The sequence below is a fragment of the Gobio gobio genome (genome assembly GCF_949357685.1).
Source record: "Gobio gobio genome assembly, chromosome: 1".
In the NCBI taxonomy this organism is placed as follows: domain Eukaryota; kingdom Metazoa; phylum Chordata; class Actinopteri; order Cypriniformes; family Gobionidae; genus Gobio; species Gobio gobio.
Genome location: NC_137097.1, coordinates 11,686,374 through 11,712,567, shown reverse-complemented (window position 1 = coordinate 11,712,567; position 26,194 = coordinate 11,686,374). Strand labels below are relative to the sequence as shown.

General features: G+C 37.6%; 1 protein-coding gene and 1 long non-coding RNA gene across 2 annotated transcripts in view; one reads left to right on the top strand and one right to left on the bottom strand.

Annotated features, from left to right (window-relative positions):
* Positions 1 to 26,194, bottom strand: part of LOC307131184 — a 403,239-nt gene that overhangs the window by 243,975 nt on the left and 133,070 nt on the right. The window lies entirely within an intron of this gene.
* Positions 15,132 to 15,890, top strand: LOC307127704 (ciliogenesis and planar polarity effector 2-like; the record flags this gene model as incomplete). Its single annotated transcript, XM_079819119.1, has 1 exon — positions 15,132 to 15,890. One exon carries the CDS (start codon positions 15,132 to 15,134, stop codon positions 15,888 to 15,890), a length of 759 nt encoding a protein of 252 aa, XP_079675245.1.

Below are 26,194 nucleotides of genomic sequence, written 5' to 3'. Positions count from 1 at the left end.
AAGGATGGATCCAGCTGAAGATCAGTCGTATCCTGTGAAGCCGGTGGCTCAAAGAAGGATGGATCCAGCTGAAGATCAGTCGTATCCTGTGAAGCCGGTGGCTCAAAGAAGGATGGATCCAGCTGAAGATCAGTCGTATCCTGTGAAGCCGGTGGCTCAAAGAAGGATGGGTCCAGCTGAAGATCAGTCGTATCCTGTGAAGCCGGTGGCTCAAAGAAGGATGGATCCAGCTGAAGATCAGTCGTATCCTGTGAAGCCGGTGGCTCAAAGAAGGATGGATCCAGCTGAAGATCAGTCGTATCCTGTGAAGCCGGTGGCTCAAAGAAGGATGGGTCCAGCTGAAGATCAGTCGTATCCTGTGAAGCCGGTGGCTCAGGTACAGATGGACCCGGCTGAGGATCGTCTGAATCCGTGTGGGGCTGTGGATGAAGTGGAGCCGTCTTCTTGCGCTTTATGAGTTGCACTGCTGCACTTTTTACAGTCCGACACATTTTTCCGAAGAATGTACAGCTGTCTTTCTTCTTCATTTTTGTTTGCTTTTCTAAAAACCCCAAAACAGAAACAGAACAGTTAGAATTTGTCTCCAGATATTATAAATCAAATACTGAGGCTAGATCCCAAGACACAAAAGAACAGGAATAAAATGACAGTAGACCCACCTTCAGCTGGATTTGCGTCACAGTTTGTGGGCTTGACGCTGGACGGGCCCGGCTGTGGATCAGTTTTATCCTGTTGAGCTGCTGACCTGAGGTGGGACGGGCCCGGCTGTGGATCAGCTGGATCTGTGTCAGACGGTGGCTGTAAAGGGACTTCTTCTTTCCCTCGACCTTTTATAGCCAGCCATGAGTTTCTGAAGAATTCAGAAAGGCGACTCTTCTTGCTTTTCGATTGTTTTTCTAAAATAATAATAAAAAAGGATTTCTAGTTACTACATTGACTTTAATTAATTAAACATTTGACATTCAACATGAATGCCACAGCAAAAGTAACTTCATAGAATGAACATCTAATTAAATTAAAAGATAAATGTGACCCGTGCTGGCAAAATGAGCACATTTTCAAAAATGAGATATTCTTAATTTCACATTGTCTATTAAAAAAAAACTACTCCTCTCAGAAAATGCACAAATAAAGACACTTTTAGATGTTGAATTGCTGAATTAGAGCATTGGGATCTCTAGACGAGGGCTTAATGAACTGATTTTTGTTAAAACCTCAAAATTGATCAATATTTCAATAAATCAATATTTTTCACTTAGCCTTAAAATGAGTGCACATCCCGACTCATTTTGCCAGCAGGGGCCACAAACAATATTTAATTTGTAATTCTAAACATATGCACACATACAGTAGTGGCCAAAAGTGATGCTGTGCTTGGAGAGTGTAAATTGTTCTGTTTTAACCCTTAAAGAGTTTCTGTATCTTGGAGGATACAGACATTTAACAGGCTGTAGGGGGAAGGGCCATGGGGGGATGGGCATTATGTGGTTGCAGTTGATGAGAAACACTAATGGGAGGATGGGTCATGTAATCAGGGTCATGTGACTTTATGCCAACATTCCAAACATTTGTATCAAAATCCAAAATGGCAGCATACGTGGACAAAGACACTGGCCATGAGGTAAGTGTTTTTATATTTTCACAATTATGATATTTTAGAGTGATTTTGTTTTAGAAAATAGTTTTTTAAGGATAGTTTTACATGTTCTTGTGCATATTTTTAAAATAATCGTCTCACAACTTTGATTATCAGCCATTGAATGTCTGTATCCTGGGGGATACATTGCCCATATAAGGGTATTTAACAGGGCTGATCACTCACAGATATTCTTATGTTTTGAGGCCTAAATGTTAGTAAATGAGTGGAGGGAAGAGGGAAGGAACCCCCCTTCCCAATACTTTATTTCACACACACACACACACACACACACACACACACTCGCACACACACGCACACACACGCGCGCACACACACACACATACACACGCACACGCGCACACACGCACACGCACACGCACACACACACACACACACACACACACACACACACACACACGCACACACACGCACACACACACACACACACACACACACTCAGACACAAATGTATACCCTGCATAGGCATCTTGGGAGAAAAAGTTCAGTTTTTTCCAATTTTTCTAATGTTGCATGGATAACATGAAAAAATTTAGCTAAATAATTGTTCATTCAATGTTTTAAAAGTTTTCATATGAACTATAATAAAAAAAAAATACATGTTACAATGTAACCCTAAATGGGCAATGTATCCTGGGAGATACAGACTGTAACTTTGAAAATAAAGGTCATATTTTGAAAAAAATGTATGAACTGTGTCATTTTAGTCTAGATACATACAAAAATAGCAATGAATCATTTTTCCATCAAATTTATTTATGCTTGCCCCTTTAAGGGTTAAACAAAGAAACGGCTAATGAATTATTAACTGCTTATACTGTATTTAATGTATATTTAATTTCCTGTCAGCTTTTTTGCATAGTGAAATAAAACCTATATACTAAGCTGTAGTTTGTCAGCTTGTCAATTAAATACTTTGACCAAGTTTGGTGTTTTCCTCTTCCTAATGTAACATAATCCTCATATGACTCTATATTTCTTGTGTTTAAAAACCTTATGTGTGAAAATATGAATCTGAGCTATATTCACCTGTTGAGCTGTTCTCCATAGCTGCTACAGTAGGAGACAGTGCTCTAGTGTTCATGGTGAAAGCAGATGTCCAGAGTTTGGCTGCTGATCGTGTGAAAGTCTTTTATACTGGCACAGCTCAGAATGTAAGCTCTGAACCTGTGGAATGTAAGATAAAGCTTGACATTAAAGTAGCTTGAGACATCTTCTCTAGACAAATATTGCTGTTCTCTATGAAATCCTTCGTTCTCGCTGGCAGTTCTCTCATGAGCTTGTTCACACTGAAGCAATAGCACTGATGTTCACTCCAAGTGTAGATCGTGTCCAGCACACTGTGATGTCATAGAATGTTAGCCTCGGAATGTAGAATGTTGCTCTTTGATATTTGGGTTTAAAAAATGCTTATTCATAAACAAGTGACATTCCTTGTTGATATGGCAAGCCGTTTTAGCTTAAATTGTTCCAGCTTTACTCGTCGTAATTGCATTTTTACTAGTAATTCCAATTAGAGAGCTCAACAAATACATTTTTACTAGTCATATGTCTCCATTGACTTCCATTCATTTTTAATTACAGAGCTCAACAATTCAATTGTTACTAGTAAAAATGCAATAACAGAGCACTCTATTTGAAATAGTTACTAGTAAGCATTCAATTGTAGAGCTCTTTAAATATTATCTTTCAAAATATTGCTATATAGCTATCCAAGTTGTCTAATGGGGCTTTTATTTTGAAGTGTAGGATTTGCTGAGGGAAATGTGTGTAATCGCAAATCTGGGGTCCGTTCTTCGTCGCTAACTCAGTTAGCCGGATTTGATTGTTGACGATTTGGCATGATCTTGGATTGTTTGGTTCTTCGAAGCTCATCCTGGACTTGCTGTCATAGCAACAGGTCTGTAAGCTTAAACCTGCTCGCGAGCAGTTTATTTAATGTAAACAGGATTAACATGAATCTAAAATCTGTCCCAGCCACTGCTACTTTATTACTAGAGTTCATTACTGAACCAGGGGCAATAATAATAATTTTAAATAATAAAATATACAAATTTTATATTGTATATGTATATGAGAATGTATGTAATATTATAATGTTGTGTATAATACTATAGACACAGCCACTTGATTGAGCGATTTATTTGTGATGGAATAATTACTTTATAATTTTATTGGAGGTTTACACACATGTTGTACAGTTAATCTGAGCCGTGCATTAATTTAAGTGATGACGGATATTATGGGATGGCTTGATGCAGCACAGGAGATGCAGAGAATTTGATCTTGACCCTTAAAGGGGTCATATAATGCATTTTTTTTTACAAGTTAATATGATTCTTTAGTGTCTAAATGAAAAGTTTGTAGTATACTTTAATTTAAAATTCTCATTAGTATTGTAAGAAAACACTCATTTTACCTGGTCAAAAACAGCTCTGTTTTCAGCAAGCCATTGTATACGTAGATTCCTCATTCGAGTGATCCACGCCATGATCCACGCAGGCACTAATGAGGAATCTATGTATATATATCTATGACCCGGCCGGAATTTTGACTTTACTCATGGGATGTGATGGCAGTCTGCAGAGCTCAAGCGTTCGTCTGATATGAGGTGATATATTTGCATAAATACCGTTGGGTTTCTCTCAGAAACCGATCGTTTCGAGCCACTGGGTTTCATTTGAAGTTGTCTGTCCATGTTTTTTTTACTCTAATAGAATTAGACCCCATTGACAAGCATTATATGAGTGACACACAGCAACGGTTGGAGTTAAAAATCTTCATTTGTGTTCTACTGAAGAAACGAAGACATCTTGGATGCCTTAGGGGTAAGCAGAAAAACATCACATTTTCGTTTTTGGGTGAACTATCCCTTTAATGCAAATGCAATCTTATTAGTAAAATGTTACCAAAAATTCTATTGCCTAAAAAAATAAAAATAATATACCTAAATAATGCAAACAAGTTATTGAACAGCATTACTCAGGCTGCATAATAAAGAATCAGAATGCAAGTGCCGTGCATTAAATAGCCTCCGCGCGGACAATAAGGAAATGGTTTTAATCAAACCATATTATTGATGGAAATGACACGAGAACAATAAAAGTGCTAGTTATTAAAAATAAGGCTTCTGTGTTTTTGAAAAAAATATGTTTAATATTACAGTAATAGTAAACATCTTTAATATTAGTGTAGTCTATTAAATAATGTTGCTATTTGAGAGCACGCGCTGAAGCTGGAGAGAATGAACGAACAACCGTGAACTGAAGCGCTTAGAAGGTTAATTAACAACTAAACGCATCATATATGAGAACAATCAGATATTTATACAAAATAAATATAATATTACAACTTATATTAGCACAAAATCACGCATTGGTGAAGGCCAATAACTCCTGTGGATGCTGTTCCAATGAAGGAAGGTACAATGAAGCACTGCGGGTTATTGACTTAACGAAACGCATCCTATATGAGATTAATCAGATGTTTATACTACAAAAACGTAATATTATGACTTACATGTGCTTAAAATGACGCGAATACACAAGCAAACTTGACTGTGCTGGGCCGGGTTTCCCAATAACGATGTATCTTAGCTCTAAAGAGCGCGTTCTACGAGCGAAGTTACGATCACTCGCAGCAATGCTACGTGCGTTTCCCAAAAATGTACTTAACATGAACGCGCGAGAACGCGCTCTAAGTGCTACTTAAGAGTCGCTGTCCATTTGCGAAGTGCTGAAATATAACCTTATATGGAATCGTTTCCTCTGAACGTTTCACCTAATAATTGTCATCTGATGTGGATTAGCAATCAAAACACGTCTATATAAAGCAACTACCTACAGGCTGAGGCACTGACAAAATGGCTGAACAAAAAAAAACAAGAAAAGATACCTTTCAAAAAGACTAAATAAATATCCTCATTTATTTCAGATGTGTATTTATAATTTTTGTTTGTTACAGCCCTCATAAATAAAAAATAAAAAATTCCAGTGATCATAAAGTCAGTTTCCACAAAAAATATTAAGCAGCAGAACTGTTTTTTTTTAATCAACATTGATAATAATGAGAATATTAAAATAAAAATAATAATAAAAAAGTGTACAATAAAGTACAATCAAAACCTTATAGTATTATCACAATGCACTTGAATAAAGTTAAAGGTGTAATCTGCTGGTTGTCCTGTGGGTGACCTCATAACTCTGTCTTCTTACGATACACTTAGAGCTTCGTAGATCTACGATCATTTTCAAGTGCTACTTAAGTTACGATGCTTTTGGGAAACAGACCTTAATATTAAGATCACTCGTACGATCGTTTTTACGATCAATTTAGGCTTACGATGCTTTTGGGAAACGCAGCCCAGGTCAGAATGCGTTGTGGACGCTTCCCACAACAGCGCACTGAAACACAACAACTAAACCCAGAGAATTCACATGGTTTATAAAAAAAAAAAAACATTCTCATTACAGTGTTATGTACAGGACAGTCCCATTAGTTATTAATACTGTGCATTTCTGTTTGAAATGCGCGTGCTGAAGCTAAAGACCGGTACAATGAAGTGCTTTACTGCATCGTTAGTTAACTCAACCAAACGCATCCTATATGAGATTATATACACAGAATAATAAATATAATATTACAACTTACAATGGCACAAAAGGCTGTGAATGCACAAGGGAACTTGACTGTGCTTGTCATGAAGGTGTACCTCCGTGGGCGCATTCTTCCCTCAACAAACGTGCTGAAACACAAAGTTCTTTTACAGCCGTATTCTCATTATCATTTTATTTAGATAATATGTTAGACTTGCGCTGCACATGTTGCACATAACTGTATTTTCCTTTTCGAAGTGATTCCAATCATATTTAGAGCAATTCGAACCCATCATGGTGGACAGCGCGTCTGTCTCAGCTGAAGGTAATAATACATTATCTATCGGCTTGACTATATCGGTCAAATTTTCTTATTGAACCGATAACAATAACATCAAAAATAATCATTTATCGGCCGATAACAATAGGTTGCCGATATATCCAGAGGCGTAGCAAGCTTTTCAAAAGTGTGGGGGATGGATGTGGTTTGTTTGTTAACAATAAAAACGATGAATACAATGACAGAAGGGTACAAAAGGTATAACATACAAGATATATAATATATATATTATACATACCTCGGTTTTTTTTAACCACGGTGTTTGGTTGGGCTAGTCACATCAGTTTTTTGCTATTCTATTCTTAGGAGACGGGAACAGAAAGAGTATTCTGGACAAATGTGGGCAAAATAATTTTGATTTATTTTTAAAAAATACTTCCCTTGATCTGAGCGGTACAAGACTTGGCTACTTTTCTTAAGTTTGCCTCCTGAACACACACAATTTTTTTTGACTCAATACTACAATGTTAAGTGGGTGAAAAAAAAAAACTCCTTAATCTTGTATTTGGGTCAAAAATGGCCACCCATAGAAAGGAATGGGAAAAACCGTAATTTAGAGCATTCTTCTTGTTTTTTTGTAAAAATAAATGAATAGATCCAATACAATGCATATCTAACATACACATATGCTACCTAAACCTGCAGTGGCAGTTATTTTCTCAGTTCACTGCAAGCAGCACAATGAGAAGGAGGTTTAGTGCAGCAGAAACCCTGGATATTCTCCTGGAATCCAGTGGGGAGGAAGGAGACCAGACAAACTGGTTTGGAGTCAGCAGAGGATCAAGGATCTCAAACGGACAGTCAGACTGAGTTTGACCCAGATTATGTCGACACAGATGAAGACTCCGAGGCAGAGGATCCTGGTGTAGCAACGTATGCATCCAAAAATGGAGAAATTGTCTGGACTGCTACTGCACCTGACCAGACACCAGGGAGAGCAGCTGCAGAGAACATCATGAAGATGACTCCTGGGCCAACGAGATATGCCTGTTCACGTGTTGAGGACGTAAGGTCAGCTTTTGAGCTTTTTTTTCCTGAGCAAATTCAAAAGACACTGATAGACATGACAAATTTAGAGGGAAAAAGAGTCTTTGGAGAGTCATGGAATGTGGTGGATTGGGTGGACTTACAGGCTTATATTGGCCTTCTATTGCTGGCCGGTGTCTACCGTTCCCACAATGAGGCCACAATGAGCCTGTGGAACGCAGAAACGGGGAGAGACATTTTTTGTGCTACAATGTCTCTGAGAGCCTTTGAAGTGATGACAAGAGTCATTAGATTCGACGACCGAGAAACAAGACCTTACCGATGGAGAGATGACAAACTGGCAGCAATTCGAGAAATATGGGACAAATGGGTTGAAATTCTACCGAAAATGTACAACCCTGGCCAAGCAGTTACAGTCGACGAATGTCTGGTACCGTTTAGAGGACGCTGTAACTTTAAGCAATATATGCCAAGCAAGCCAGCCAGGTATGCCATCAAAATCTGGGCAGCTTGTGATGCTAAGACCAGTTATGCATATAATATGCAAATATATACTGGCAAGCCAGCTGATGGGCAACGAGAGAAGAACCTGGCAATGCGCGTTGTCCTCGACATGTCCGTGGGTCTCCAAGGGCACACCATCACCTGTGATAATTATTTCACGTCGTATGCCCTTGGCCAGGAGCTCCTGAAGAGGAAACTGGGCATGCTGGGAACTGTGAGAAAAAAGAAACCTGAGCTCCCACCTGCGCTGGTAAAGACGAGGGGCAGAGAGAAATTCTCTTCAGTATTTGCCTTCACCAATACACACACACTTGTGTCTTACTGTCCCAAAAAATCCAGAAATGTGCTCTTGATGAACACAGTTCACAAGGGAGCCACGGTCAGCACAGGTGACGAGAGGAAGCCGGATGTAATCCTGGATTATAACAAGACCAAGGGTGGAGTGGACAGCCTTGACCAGGTATTTTACTATTTATTTATTTTTTGTTGCATTTTTTACAAATTTTCCTATAAAAAATTGCTTGTGGTTTATAATTTGTAACAAATGTATGAATTGCTAAGTGAATAAATGTAAATGTACTTTTGTCAGTATAATGTTTGATTTTTATTCTTTTTCTGTGTGTATTATTCAAGATGGTGGCTGCTTACACTTGTAAGCGAAAATCAAACCGTTGGCCAATGGTTGTATTTTCCAGCATGCTCGATGTGTCAGCTCTCAACGCCTTCGTCCTGTGGTCCGAAATAAATCCTGGCTGGAATGCAGGAAAGTCCTGGAGAAGGCGGATCTTTTTAGAAGAGCTTGGCAAGGCTCTGGTGTCCCCACAAATCGAGAGACGGAGGAGCGTTCCCCATGGAGCGGCATCTTTGAGGATGCTGAATCAGATCAGAGGACAACCCTCCTCAGAAAGCATCCCTAGCACATCCACAGCAACTCCCACAACAAAAAGAAAAAGGTGCCATGTCTGCACTTCCAACAGAAAAAAAACCAGCACTGTATGTGAAAAATGCAGACAATATATCTGCAAAGAACATTCCGTGACAATTACCTGCTGCCACAAGTGCATGTAAATATGTAAATAGTGTAAATAACAATTATTGTTTGTTCTTGTCACTTTAGTTATTTTATGTTTGTTCTTACCTGTTTGGTACTAATTAGTTATTTAAATTTGATGTTTTGTGTTTGAAATAAATTATAAATGATCTACTACTTTGTCTTTTCCTTATAGCATGGTCATATTTATCTAACCATATTTTGGCATCTTTGTATAGTCTCACCTAACACATATATATTTTTTTAAATTACAATTTTAACTTGTGATAGTCAAAAACTTAAGAGGTCAAACTCATTTTATACAGTGGTTCATAGAGTTCAGCCTATATATGCAGCCATTAAGTACTATTGCCATCTAGTGGCTATTGATATTATAGTTTTTTTTGTTAATTTTATACCAAAATAAGACACCAGGTGACAGCAAAGTCACTTCATCTTTAGGTTTTAGCTCTAAGAACATATTGGAATGATATTTTAATGTAGTTAAAAAAATAAAAAAATAAAACATAAAAATAAGCATAATTTACATAGAAAATATGGTACTTTTTGAAGTAAATAAATTCAAAAATACCCCCAAAATAAAAAAAAACACCATAAATGGATAGACAAAACTTCATCGAAGACAGTGATATAACATTTATAATAAATAAAAAATAGGATCACACCGGAGTCCTCTGTGCCCACATTTGTCCACAATTACAGGATTAAGGGCTATAAAGTGAATACGGTTTGAGGGCTAGAGGGGTCATGAACTGGCTTTTTAAATGTTTAATACTGTCATGTGAGGTCAACTTATGACGTTTGCGTGGTTTTTACATTTAAAAACATCATAATGAATAAGTAATAGGCTATTTTCTGACCTGGTTTTGAGGCTCTCTCAAGACACGCTCAGTTTTGATGGGTGTGCCGCACTGAACACATGGAAGTAAACGCCCACAGCTAGGATTGGATAAGATATGCATAATGCGCTTCTGCTCCCTCTGTCAGTGACAGCGTGTGGCAAACGGTAACCAGAATTGCGCCAAACATCGAGTCAAGAGAGTAAACAACGCACATCAAGACAGTAATGTACCAAAAACACCACAAATAAAGTATTCTCCAGTCTGTGACAGCATGCTTCAGTACTATCTGTAGCAATGCAATACTATCACATATAAAAAAATGTTTTACTCACATTAGTGTGTAGCTTCATTCGTTCATGTAATCTCATCCTGTCTGCAAATCCAGTCTCGTTTACAAACGAATACGTGATCAGAAATGAAGGAACAAACGCAGTGTCTTCTCCACGTGAGCTGGATATTCATTAAAAATAAAGTTAATCCATGCATTCAAAATATTGGAATTCGAATGCTTAAAAAGCAGAATCCAAAAAGCTTATGTGGTATGTTTATTGCTTATAAATTCGATGCTGTCTAGCTCTATGCTGCTCTTAGCAGTCATGTTAGTGGCACGAGTCGGTGGGCGGGGCTACAGAATCAGACGTTGTTCTTCTTCTGTTGAGGCGGTGCTTCACCACACTCAGACGTCATAGCCGTGCACATTCTGAGATTGGTCGTTTTCTGGGTCTGGTGTCAATAAAAGCTTTTCTTTGACTAACAAGGAAGTTTTCAGCTCTGGAACTTACAGGATATTCTTATTTATCCATGACCTTTTATATATCAAAAGCTCAAGGGAAACTTGATTTCTCAATTCATCACCCCTTTAAGTTGGTTATTGTCAATGGTGACTATTCTGCTAGACATTGTTTAGCATGAAAAATAGCCTAGAATGTTTGATTTTGTTATTGTAAATGTCACCAAGTTACACTGCATTTGTCAGGACTCGGGTTTGATCATTGCTCTTCCTGCTTTTTCTCTCATTTATGTTTCCCTGTATTTTGCCAGTGCAACAGAAACACTATTTCATTGGACAGCCGAGCTGCCAAGCCAGGGGAAATAGCTGATGACGTAATCCAAGGACAGGCCAAAGTCATCAACAGGTAGACAGTCCAGTGAGGCAATAATGTAAGAGGGCAAGCCGGAAGAGTGGTCAAGAGGCAGGCAGGTTCAAGACCAGCAAAATGACACAGTCCAAGGTGCAGGGCAGAGAATAATCCAGGCACAGAGTCAATAACAAAAGGCAAAATCCAAAAGGAGATGGGAAAACTGAGCTGCAGGGCTGGATCAGACTAGGAAAAACCAAACAGGATCAAAATTTGGCAAGGCAAAAATAGATTCACATTGAAAGGCTAGATCATGACAGAAAAACAGTCGGGCAGAGAAGGAAGGAAGCTAAATAGTGTGAGAAATTAAATGAGAGGAGAAACAGGTGAGAGAGGTGTGCAAGAGCCCTGATTATAATGCAGCGCAGCTGCCGCAGAAATCAAGTGCGGGAAACTTAAATGGAGAGACAGGTGAGAGAGCAGTGCAGTAGTGCTGATTAAGAAAAGAGCACAGCTGTGGTGCGGTGGAATAATACAGGGAAACATAAATGAGAGAAAAAGCAGGAAGAGCAATGATCAAACCCAAGTCCTGACAGCATATTGTGTGTACAACACACTTTATTCACAGATATTTTTCAAAATGTGTTTATTGTACACGTAGAAATAAGCAATTTTGTACAGTATTGTGTTTAGTATGGTTGGATTGAAAAATTGTCAACGTTTTTTTTTGTCTTGATTTTGAATATATACAAATTTCAAATGATATATAAATATAAATCTTTAATGTTAAACATTTTTTTTTTTAAGTTTTGTGCTTTGTCTTCATATGAAATAAAGTCTTTTTGAATTTTATCAATGCTGTAAAATTATTAAAACGTTATTACAAGAATTGATTAAGTGCACTTTCATGGTGTGTCTTTATTAGAAGTAACATCCCAAAATTAATATGCATGAATATCAAAAGGCATTTTAGTGGAGTAAGTGCAAGTTTTCAAATTTAGTAATGTTTGTGTCAAATAAATTATATTTGATTTTTTTTTTTAAATATATTTGTTTTATACAAATATAATTTTGCACAACTATATTGGAATGTAATTTATTTATTATATAATATAGATTCTTTTAAAACAGGTTTACAGTTATAGGCATAATGAATAAATTATGCAAAACAAAATTCTATTTCGGTTTACAGCAGTGTTGTGTAGTTATTGGAGGTGAAACACTTACAGGTTCTTGGTTCAATACGGGTTCAGTACAATAGGAAATATGTTCACACTTTAGGGTCCATTTCTCACTATAAACTATGTACTAACAACAATTTGTACCAGGAACTTTTTTCCCCCAGACCTGCTGCTGTCTGCGTTTCCACTGCGGTCTAAAGTACTGAGAAGATTAGGCACATTAGTCCGGTGATGTAGGACTGCGCGCGGCGCGACTGCTCCTCCCAGTCAGCGACGGACAGTAATCATTTTTGTGCGATACTGTCTGCAACAATAACAAGTGGAGGAGATGCAAGCAGTGCTGCTTTTGCTGGTTATATATTGGTTTACTAAAGAGGTCATTAACAAAACGGTGGAAAAGAGACAAACATTGATACTAAAGCGTATTCTGAAAGCTCGTAAAGCTAGATTTAAAATAAGACAAAGTATGTTATCATCAGCTATTAGGGACATTGACCGTGCAATGGCTGAGACGAACGCGCGCCATCGGACAGAAAGAGCAAGACTGATATTTACTGAACGCTGAACGATCCTCGCAAAAGACTTTTAAAAATGCCGGTTGAAATAAAATGCTGCGTGAGTTCAACCAATCAGCATGTTCAGCGCCCAAGTCCCACTCCCGAAAGTTCCCGAACTTTGAAAAAGTACCACCTCGGGAGCAGTTTTTATTGTGGACTTCTAATTTGTGACCAGTGTATTGTTTTTCTCTATCCTCTGCGTATCCTCGTTCGTCAATACATCATGTGTCGGGTCAAAGGTCACTCTTTTGGCATAAGTTGATGCATACAATCGTCTGCCGGAAGCTAGTTATTTTAGTCTGTAAAGTCATAAATATGTTTTGTTTTGTTTTTTATACTAAAAATGCATGGCTTCGCTTCTTTATTAACCCCCTGCAGATGGATTACTTTTATGACGGATAGATGCACTTTTATGGCCATCAAAATCTTGAATCATTCCCATTAAAAAGCTTGGAAGAGTCAGGACATTTTTAATATAGCTCTGATTTCATTCGTCGTATACACCATAGGATGACTTGAGGGAGAGTGAATCATGGGCTAATTGTAATTTTTGGGTGAACTATCGCTTTAAGTCTTTTTGATGATTGATGGCCATGACAGTGTGTTCAATGTGTTTTGTTGTTCTTTTGTGTGTTTTGTTATCAATTTGGAATTGTAAATTACTAATGTGGAGTATATAATTTGAGTGTTTCACTTTGTGTTGAAATAAAAGTGTTTCCATCACAAATTTGTGTAAGTTATTGACTGAAATCATATATGGTTAGTATATGCAGAGATATTTTAATATTGACTGAAATCATGTATGATAATTATATGTAGTTTATATGTGTATTATATAAGCTTGAAGAGCAAGCACACCATTTCCCTATTAAAAAATATGAAAACTATGAAATACATAAACAAGTGACACAAAATGTAAATGAATCCTATATGATTTTAATTTGACTAGCATATGATTCAGTATAAGAACTCTTTATATATATATATATATATATATATATATATATATATATATATATATATATATATATATATATATATATATATATATATATACTTACAGAACACTTATTTCTGCCATTTTTTCCATCATCAAACATGTTGGGGATAACTACTATTGCTACTCTGTTGTGGAAGTCACAAATATTTTTTCAACTTGTGCAGGAGGTGCAATTGAGGGGAAAATCACACATTTGCAGCAAACGCATCGCTCACTTTGGGTAATTCCTTGGCATAAATGGATATGACGTTTTTGTAAGCGTTCCCAGGAATGCAGACCAAGTCCATAGGAGACAATGATTTTATCCACATCTGAAAAACAAATATTTCAAGGAAGAAATGACTTGTAGTAGACTGACAGGTAAGAATACTTTACTGATATAAATCTTTCCACATGCGCCAATGGAGAGATATTGAGTACGAAAGTCCCAATGTGTGAATATAAAACCAACTTTACCAAAGTCATTAAACACGTGTTGAATATCCAGCAAACTATTTAAAAATATTAATAATAAGAAACAAAATGGGCATGTCATATTAAGTTTAACAGTATGAAAATAAACTAAGGGTTTACTATAGTAACCATGTTTTTTTTGGCGTATTGATTACCATTTGAATAACCACAGTTTTAATAAAAATACCATGGTTAAACTGGTTAAAAAACATGGAAGTGTAGCAAAAAGTTTGTGGTTACTATAATAACCATGTGTTTTTTTTTTGTTTTTTTTTATTTGTAGTAAAATCATGGTTAATTTTTGTAAGGGTCGAGATGTGTTACTCTGTTCCATACGCATGAGTATTGAGTTATTTACAACTTCAGAATACCTCAAAACAAGCGATTTGACAAACAAACACAGAAATACAAATTAAATATACATAAAGGACATCAACATAAGCAACTAATCATAAACAAGCTAATGTATACAGCACTGCATGTCTAAAGACACGATAATCTCCTTTCAATGGCCATAATAAACTAATGCACATTATAACAGCGAAATATAATAAAGCATATCACACACACGATACTTTAAATTGACACACAACAGCCGTGAAATGAACAAAATTATATGTTGTATGAAGCTGTAAAGTTGATCATCTGTGAAAGCAGCGATCGAGGCTCCACTGCGCGGCGTGACATCACAGGGCTCATGACGTCACAGTGCTGCATTCCGAGCTACATTCCGGCGAACATTCCGAGCTGCGCCAGTATAAAAGTCAGCAGCAGCAGCGAAGACTTTCACACAATCAGCAGCAGCAGCGTTCGCCCAGAATAAGTTACTTGATATCATAATATAAAGCACAAGTCTCTTCATTTACCTAATTTAGCTCAATTAAAATGGCTATCCCACTTGGATCCATATTGGTGTCGGACTGGCACCGCTGTGCAGACAGCAGAGAGTTTTTCAGCAAAATACTGCACAAGAAGACACGGCGAAAGTTTGGGCTCTTGGAGGCGCCGATGATGCCTCCTCATATGAATGTGGACATCGTTCGCTACAAGGTTCTTATCTCGGGTAAGACTGGAGTCGGGAAGAGTGCTCTTGCTGCCCGTCTCGCTGGCCTCGATCTCCCCAAAATGCATAATGAGAACACAGGCATAGAGACAACAGTGGTCTTCTGGCCTGCGAGACTTAAGGACAGTGGCCGTGTGCTGTTTTTCCGCTTTGAGCTTTGGGACTGTGGGGAAAGTGCCATGCGAAGATTTGACCACATGTTACCGTCATGTAAGGAACAGGTGGATGCCATCCTTTTCCTGTTCTCCTTCACTGATCGTGGCTCCTTTGATGATCTTTCAAATCAGAAATCACGGATCACCGAATCTTCAGATCCAGTGGTTAAATTGGTGGTTGGCACCAAATTTGACTTATTTATGCACACAGACGTGACAGAGAGTGACATAACACATTTTCAAGAGGTGTGTGGTCTTCCGGTCTTCCGAGTGGGAGGTGATGTGAGTGCGGGGCTTGGTGAAGTAGCGCCTCTCCTAAATGCCCTTGCAGAACATCTGTGGCACCAGGACTGTATGGCTGCTTCATCTGTCTCCATCTCCCCACAGGCTGCTCTCAGAGAAACGGCCTCAGAGATCATTGTATAGCTTGTGTGTATTGTAGATCAATTTCACATCTGTTGGTCAGTATAAGGCAAAATTTATGGATGGACTATGCTGCTTTGGAAATACTATACATAACAGAGAAAAAAGAAAAAAAAAGTCAGCAGCAGCAGCAGCGAAGACTTTCACACGATCAGCAGCAGCGAAGACTTTCACACGATCAGCAGCCAAACTCTGGACATCTGCTTTTACCATGAACACTAGAGCACTGTCTCCTACTGGAGCAGCTATGGAGAACAGCTCAACAGGTGAATATATCTCATATTCATATTTTCACACATTAAAAACAAGAAATATTTAGTCATATGAGGATCATGTTACATTGGGAAGAGGAAAACACCAAACTTGGTCAAAGTATTTAGTTGACAAGCTCACAAACTACATCTTAGTATATAGGTTTTATTTCACTATGCAAAAAAGGGTGAAAAAATTACAATATAAAAATTAAATTTTTAAAAAAATATTTGAATATCTGAAATATAGTTACATTTATAATGAAACAATGTCAAATACACGTTCAAATGACAAAGCAAAACTAATACCCAGATATAATTATTTTAAAATACGAAATCTGTGATGAATTGGCCTTTTTGTCGTATTGGCTCCTAGCTCTGGTGCAGCACTCTGGGCGGGACGTGCTGGCTATTTCGGAAGAGAGGGCTGTTCACCCCAAGTCAGCACCTTGAGTTAGGACTAGGGTGTGTCCTGTAAGGTGGTGGGTGGGACACAGGCCACACCCTAGATTGCCAAAAATCGACGGGACAATTATTTTTTTTAAAGATGCTAATATCTGAAATATAGTTACATTTGTAATGAAACAATGTCAAGTACACGTTCAAATGACAAAGCAAAACTAATACCCAAATATAATTATTTTAAAATACGAAATCTGTGATGAATTGGCCTTTTTGTCGTATTGGCTCCTAGCTCTGGTGCAGCACTCTGGGCGGGACTTGCTGGCTATTTGGGAAGAGAGGGCTGTTCACACTGCATGAAAAGTGGGATTTTCGACCCTGTAAACGCCTGTATACTCCCGGAAATCTCCCTAATTTTCGGCAGTTTTTCGACAATTTAGAGGCAGCGAACGTCGCGTTGCAGATCACTGCAAACCAATCATTATTGGTCCCCCTGGCTCATTATAAATGTAAACCCCAATAATAATAATAAATATATAATTTATGTTGTAATAATTTGTTTCATATTAATGTTATTGTGCTATGAAGTATTCATACCATCAAGGAATATATGGGAAAATTATACGGACCGTGCCGTTTATTCAAACAAGGGGCTTCATTTATAAGCATACAGCTGTTCATTCAAAGAAAGGGCTTCATTTATAAAACACAGCGGTTTACTCAAAGAAAGAGCTTTATTGTTAAACACACAACTATGTACAGTGCAGCAGTAATGTCTCGTAATGTAATGTAAAGTTCGTCGAGCTCCAGGCTGCGAGAGGGCGGTGGCCGCACAATCCATCCAGACACCCCGTCAACAAAGCCGTCTTCCTCGTCAGATATGAGTTCAATGGTCGCGGACTTCCAAACGTCCACCTCATTCAGCACACTCTCGCTTCCAGCAACTGTAATACAATCCATAAGGACAATAAGCAACCTGAAAAATACTCACATTGACAAAAAACGGATCTAATATAATAAATCTTACCCTTTTTCTTTTTGATCGACTCCGAGCTAAACTTCGCAGTTTCCGCCTGCTATGTAAGTTCAGGTTGTTTGTATCTGAAGCTGCGGCGTGTCGATTCATAATACGTCTTACAGGCAGCTGGAAAACAATTACATGAGACTGGTATTAATAAAAACAGTCACGGTAAAATTAAACAAGGAATGAGAAAAACATTAGACGTTTTACTTACACACAATGTCGTCGTGATCAGCGGTTAAATCTGGACTCGCGGAAATCGCTCCAAGCAGATAAGAGCTCACGGCTTCGTTATGAGGCGAGGATAGTCTGTGTAAACAAAATGTGCAGTTTTAAGCTCGGATCTATTAACGCATCCATTTCCTTATACAGCTGAATAAAAGCATATTCTTTCAATCGTAACGTTACATTACCCATGCTCTGGTTCATAGCGCCTGCAGTTTGCCTCAGAGTTGTGAAGACGAAAACAGCCTCCTGAAAATGAGTCCAAAAAGTTCGTTGCGTCCATGCAGAGATTGAGTTGAAGACGGTGTCCTGTCATAGTTGATCACGAAAAAGGAAAGCAGCAAAAAACATTAAAAAAAAGTTTAAAGCTCGTCTTCTACGCGTCATGGCCATGACCTCGACCTCGCACCTCATTGGACAAGGGCTCTAATATGGAACGCGCCCGGGGCCAAATCTCTTTACGAAACGCGTGACTTATGATCGTTTCAACCTTCAACACGCCCTGTTTTCCGCTTCAACGCAGCAATTTTTTACGTGTTTCTTTTGTATGTGTAGACACGCACATTCTGGTCGTGTAACAGGCATACACACACAGTCGACGCACAGTTTTAACATGTTAAGAAGACACATTTGAACGTGTTTCTTAACGCGCACATTCTGTACATGTCGAAGTGTAATATTTTTTTTTTTTAAAGCAGACTTACCTTTAGATGTAGCCTAGGCTACATACATATTAATATAAGATATTAATTAATTGCTTAACTGACTACTGTGCTAGAGTAAAGTAGCCTAATGTTACAATGTATATTAAGTAAATGCTTAATATTATACAATTATTATAATTTATCTATATGGGTTATTGTTTGATTTTTAAAGTTAGGCTATATATAATTTCTAAAAGTATAGGCTAATTTTCACAGCACATATTTATAACTGAAAACACACACAACTTTATTCACTTTCACATAATAATGTTTTTGTAATTTGGTGTTTAGTTTGTTGTATAGTTTGTTATACTGTTCTGTCTCTGTTTTGTTTCCAGGAACATCTGATGAGTGCTATAATAAAATGACTTCATTATATTTAAAATATGTTTTGATATTCATTTTATTTATATTATTAATATTTTATTTAACCATAAACGTTATAGAGACAAGAATAACTTTTGCCATTTAAATGCCACATTAATTTACTGAGGACCCATACAGCCAATGATCATGTGTGAAAACACTTATACATAAATTGATCACTTAGAAATCAAAACTAAGGTTTGAGAAAGAAAGAATATGCATACAATAAAATATATTGTTTCATAGCAGCTTCAGTAACAAGTTCAAAACAAATTCTGCTGTAAACCGGCTCTAACAAGCCAATATAGTGTCAATATTCAGCTCAAGTGACTTCAGTGTTGATTCAGTTCAGCTGATTTCAGTTCAACTGTAAATTCCTCAGTTGTGCATTGTGTGTAGTTAGATATATGCAAAAACAACATTTTTGGAAATAGTTAAAATAGTTTTGCACAAAGTGTTGCTTTTGCAAGAGTCTGATGTTTTGTGTGTAGAGTTACAAGAAATGGAGCCATATTTTCAGAAATTGTGTGTAAGCAATTAGATAACACTGTAAATGAATCCAGTTTATTTTAGTTCAGGACTCATAGTCCAGGTGTTAGTAATCTGTGCTTAATCTTTGTTCCAGGCAACAATTTTTTAACTCACGATTAACTAGATTAGGCCTACTCTTGGCATAATTTAAACCCTGTCCAGGAAACCACCTCTTGAAAATCTGCATTGATAATTCATAAAATGTGGTGTGAGCTCAATTTAAATGACAATTACAGAAAAACACAATCTGACTTAACTATAAACACACAAACTTGTACTTTTCACATTTATGATTAATAGCCATTTAAAAAATCATTCACAGTGCAGGGTGGAAAAATTAATGTTGGTATGTAAACTGTATGCTTTACTTGATTTATTTGTGTGCTTTGGTTCATTGTCTTGTTGCATCACATAACCTCTCTAAAGGTTGAAGACATGAACTGCTGTCCTGTATTTTTTTATTTTTTTTACATAACATTGGTTATTGCTAATGACATACAGAGTAATTAATCTACACTGTGAGCCCGGACAAGTTGAATCTACTTTAAAAATTGGAGCAAACTGGTTGCCCTAAACATTTAGTAATGTGAACTAAATCGAGTACATTTAACTTAAATTTAAGTTAACATTTTAACTTAAACTTTAAACTTGTTTTAGTCAAAAAAATTCAGAACCTAGATAAAACTCCCCCTGCTGCTACTCTGATTTGCATTTGTGTAGCTCACAGCATGTTCATTTACATGATAAAGCCTCCCCTAGAATTAAGGGGAGGGGGGGTCATGGGGGGACAACTGCCAAGCAAGGCCCACGTCAATTTCCGACAATTTACGGCAGTTTTCGGTGTTGCCTGCAAATTGCCGTGCACAGTCGTAAACCTGAAGTTTCACGGCAATCTACAGTGCCACATACTGACGAAAATCCCACTTTTCATGCAGTGATTTATAGTGTAAATGTTTGTTTATATGTCTCCTTTATCTAACACTCCCTACTCAGGCCATCAGCTCAAAACTAACGACTCCAAGACCTGATTTGTGTCAGATAAAGAAAGCATACAAACTGTGTGGGCCATTTCTCCTGTAGATGGCGCTTGACTTTGGAGATACGAAGTGTACAGGCCTAGAAGAGGTCAAAAAAAGAATAGCAATGCCACATGATGCATGAGTCATTTTGCAGGTGAGCACATTGTTAAAAAGTGTCTACAATTTAAGATATGATTGCATGGGAACACAGTCGTTGTGTTCAGGAATTTCCTGTTGAGGTAAGGAATAACTGACAATGGCCTGTTGAATTTCTGAATAATAATAATGCACTACATATTCCGCTTGTACGACCCCTCATGGTGTTTTCCTCCTTTCATCTCTACAACAGCATAATCATTTGATACAATCGTACTTGTTCGTGTGTTTTGAAACAAAAATAAAGTGTGAGAAATTATTTGTTTCGCAGCAAATCGAGCCAGTTGCATGATCGCGGGCTTTCAGCACCACGTGTGTTGACAGCGACATTGTTAGTTAGTGTAGCAGCGAGCGCACGTTGGAAGAGTTACAGAAGATTGGATTTAAAGCCTTTACAATTAGGAACGATGTATACTCTTATCTGTATGACCATAATTTAGTATTTTTATTTTAAGTAACGTTAGTTTCCGTTGGTATAGAGGAAAGTGATCCCGCGCACGCTCTAGCATTGCTAACTTGACATTGCATCTTGTTTCTTGTCAAAACAAAATATGAAAAAAAAAAATCACATCACTGCAATCTCTACACGTGAAGTAAAATAATTTGAAGTTAATTTATTTATTTGACAAGTAATCTTGTATTGCATTGTGATAATGAGTAGTGATGACATAACACACTTTTAATATCTAGGCACTTTGGTGCAACTGACTGACACTATATTCCACAAAACAAAATTATAACAAAAATATGCTGCATAATCTTACAGATGGGCCTAACACAAATCAACTTAGGAAAATTAATCGCCGGTGAACAAAATTTTTGTCTCATTTCCAGTCCAAATATATAAAAAAATCAAGAAGAATTGTGTAAACAAGCCGAATGATCTGCCAATGGACATAATAATTGGCAGATAATTTTGCTTTCCAGAAAAAAAGAAAAAAAATATCTTATGTTATTTTACTTACCTAGTAAATATATTTAGACTGGAAACAAGACAAAAATACTAAATAAGAAAATCATTTTTGCAGTGTAGCCTGTAGAGTTTCCTTGGTTACCTCTGGCACCAGCGATGCATTTATATATTTATATAGGCATCATATGGAGGTAAGATTAAAAGTAAATGTAATCAAACATTGTGTGATTACATGACGTCAACTGGTGCAGAATTTCCTTGTACGCCGACCTTCAACACGCTTTGCTTGGCTTTAGGGTTCACGGTCGAGCGGTAGAAGCAGGCGGTGAGTAAAACTGCCTCAAATGTCTTTGTGCTGTTGGCTATCGGCGCATAAGTGCACATCAAGTGAACAACATGATCACGTATAGCTAGTTTATCAATGGAGCATGCGATGTATGGTGTGTGTGTAAATACATTTGTTTAGCTGACCACTATAGGTGTAATATTATTATTGTTTTTAGTAGTTTACACAAGCCGTTAAGCAAATATATACAGTTACAGTACTTAGCACATAAAGATGTCCTGCTGTAGTCGTTGCTGCTGCTGGATCAGATTCTGGATCATATATGTATGGTTGAATCTGATTGATAGCCATGATAGCACAGGAATGTGCTGTCAAAGCTGCTGCCGTCCGCGGGGAGCGGAGGAGTCGCTGCCGTTTGCCTGAGGCCGGAGCTTGCTGCCGTCCACCATGATGGGGAGGACTCGCTGCCGTCCACCATGATGGGGAAAACTCGCTGCCGTCCACCATGATGGGGAAAACTCGCTGCCGTCCACCATGATGGGGAAAACTCGCTGCCGTCCACCATGATGGGGAGGACTCGCTGCCAGCTGTCCGAACCCAGAGACAGCTATTGCTGGTTACCACGTTCGCATGTGTTGTGCAGCCTTCGCTAGAGAGATATGCTGTCGGCTGAAACGGACAACTTTCTCTTGCTCCTGAATCCTCTTCCTCTTCTCTTCCAGAAACTGGGCATGTTTCTGACGCACATGCTGGACTTCCTGTTCCTGCTTTGCCCTCTGTAAGGTGAGCGTTTCCTCCATATCCGCCATTTCACGCTGATGACGCAGACGCGTGTCTGTCCTCCGAGACGACAGGAAGTCGTATCTGCGGCCTTTGGCAACTTCACGGTCAATGCGGTGCTCGGCCACAAGGCTTCTCTGCTCTCTGGCCTTGTCAGATGAATGATGGGCTCTTTCAGTGACTTTAAAGGGGGTGAGGCTGAAGTTGTCATGGCCATGACCAGTGTTAAGCTCAGATGGCCCATGGTTGCTGTCCTCTTTCTCGGACGGCTCAGCCTTGCGTTGGACAGCACGGATGGCGTATTCAACTAAAGGCGTTGTCTTCCTCTGAGCGGGTGGATGTAGACACAGTCCTGCATAAAACATCACATTTATTTCATGTTAATATGGTTCTTATGTTAACGTACGTTTACTTCATATTCAAGTGATATGTGTTTGAATTCAATTGTAGCAAACCGGTTTGAGATTGCTGGACTAGCTCACCTCTGCCAATGACAGGAGGAAGCTGGACAGACTGCGGTCGGCTGGAGATCGGGGCCTTTTCTCTGACAGTAATGGTGTTCCGGCGAAACAGCTCCTGCTGATGATAAATAAGAAAGGGTTAAACCACGGCTAGCTGTGCATTTAACGATTTTAGTTTATACCACTTATACCATGGCCATTTACCAGCATTGACAACTTAAAGCTGTAATTGATGTTTGCGACGCAATATTTGACCGGAAGGAAAAAACTGATGGTTATTTTCATCAGGTATGGCTTGTTATATCCAGCATTCTGTCCGCTTTGAATCAGACACACTGTTCCGTGGGGGTAAATTGCATTTTTTGGCTGGGTTCCCCTGCTACAATTCGCATTCCCAAGGCTAAATATCACTTTATTGGGTGATTACTTTATTCACATTAAACCGTATTATTGCACACCTTCCAGCCAGTCAGTGTCTAGTATTCAGACAGACCATGGTATAAGAATAAGAAAACACGTTAGTACTATGATTAACATATAAACGCAGGCTAAATATTAATAATGACCGATGATGAAACACATTGATAGGCTTCTTACCCTCCTCTGAGGCGGTGGTTGTGTCTTCAGTCTTGGCATGTCTGCGGCACACATTTCTGATCTACAATGGTACGCTGATCCAAAATCCTCCAACCAAGTGAAATCGTATGATCTGAAGCCGTACACAGATCAGAAAGCTGTGCAATTCAACGATCTGGAAATGAAAACAGATCAAGACGGATGTAAAAGTTCACAGTGAGCAATGAAAATGCAGGTTGATTTTGATAGGAAACCGTATACTGACACTGAAGTGCATCTGCGAAGGCAAGGAGTCAAAGTGAGAAGAACTCAGAGCCTCTGGAACCTCCAGTGCTGTGATGTCACCAATAGAATGCATTCCGATGACGTCACACAGCAAACAGCACTTCAGTGCAAGTGAAGGATTATTGTTTTGATTTAAAAACTGAAGTGACTTGTGTTTATATGGTTTCCACAAGAAGTCCATGAGAGGATTGTAGATTAGGACACTTGTGGCACCGCCTTCCCGGGATGCTTTGCGGTAGGGCTGTCACGATATTAGATTTTTCACACCACGGTTATTGTGGAGGGGAAAAAAATCACGATATCGATATATTGTGATATCTACTTTACTTTGTTTATTTAGTTTTTCTTTTTTACCCAAAAAACATATTTGGATACTGATAAACACAGGGTAATACTGTTACTGATACATCTTCTTTGAAGCTCCCTATGAAATAACAAGAGTAAATATTAACATAAATGTTATTGGCCATGACTAGATTTTTTAATCTCATAAATTGTTGTTTTAATAAATTGGTTTAATAAATCATAAATTATGGTTTAATAAATCATAAATTGTGGTTTAAAAAGAGCAGGGATTCACTTGCTCAAGAAACACAAGCTGATCTTTCAGCTCTGCAACTATTAACAAAAAGTGTCACTCCAAGATTCTTAACTTTAACAAGATGCAAAAAAGGGGCGTTTTGAGGTTTGAAATCCACCACTCACAATAGATGTGGTGACGCAATGGAGGTGCAACCAATAAGGTTACACTGTAAAAAACAATCCTAATTTTACAGAAAAAACGTCAGTTTTTTACAGTATTTTCTTGTAATTTTGAATTATGTTTAAAACGATGTAAAATTACAAACAATATCTAAATAAACAACTTGACTGTTATTTTAAGGATTATATCATTAATGACAAATTACAGTAATTCTCATTTTTTTATACAGGAACATCACTGTTATTTTTCTGTTTTCATAAATTACTTACAAATTCATGTAAAATTACAAACAATGTCTGTAAATTAAGAACTTGACCTTTATTTTATCATTAATGACAAATTAGAGTAATTCTTTTTTTTATACATGAAAATCACTGTATTATTTATACAGTATCTATACAAACAATATCTGTAAATAAACAACTTGACTGTTATTTTAAGGATTATATTATTAATGACAAATTACAGTAATTCTCATTTTTTATACAGGAACATTTTTTTTCTGTTTTCATAAATTACATACAAATGTATGTAAAATGACAGAAATAATCTGTAATAAAATATTTAGCTCATTGTATTAAAGGTTTATGTCCATACTAACAATTTAACATTATTCTTTGTAATTCTAAAGTAAATCTTATTAGTTTTATATTTACACTGTAAAAAATAAAAACCTAAAAAAAGGTCAAATGACTGGCAGCTACAGCTGCAAAACAAAAACCGTAAAATTAAAGTAAAATATCTTAAGTCAAATAAAGTTCAAAACCTTCACAGAAATGTACATTAAAAGTTTTAGAGAAAACACTGTTAGTTTACAGATTTTTCCTTATTTAAATCAAGATATTTTACTTTAATTTTCTATTTTACAGTGTAGGTGTATTTTTACATTCAAACTGTAATTCTGGATACATAAAGCAAACTAAATATCAAACAATAATTGGTTTTAAAGAGTACAAATCTGCACTGCTCTCCAGGTTGAAACTTCCAGGCCTCTGCCCACACCACAAAACACCATTTGACCAATTAATTAAATATAACAGCAAATAAAAATAAATATACACATTTTCGAACTGTTGTTTAAAACAAGTTTTTTTTCTATATTTGCAAAGCTATTTGCTGTCTTTCCGTGTTCTTTTGAGCGTGATTGGTCAATCTGAACGTCATCCAGAAATCTGGCCAATGACAGTGCGCGCCTTCAGTTTGAATTATACACCCGTTGTCGTTGGAGTGGCTCGCGGGGACGCGGGCACGGCTTCTAATCTGCAACAGGACTGCTTCGTCGGTCCATTAATGGCATTGCATGGATCATTTTACATCTGTTAAAATCTTATTTTGGACAAATTTTGATTGTGGGATGTCGACTGAGAACGAAAAAACATGAATACGAACAGACTAAGTTACCAATGGCAGACGGCAGAAGGTAACGTAAATCCCTTTATATTGTTTCTACTGCTCATCAAGATATAACGTTAGTGCATTAAAGTCATATGCTAATCGTGATTAACTTGCATATTCTGTGTTTTGTTGTGTTGTAATACTGTTAAGCTAGGGCTGGGTGTTATGACGATCATAGTTATGACTATTGTTAGCGAATTTGCAGTAAACGTTAACATTACATTTTTATATCG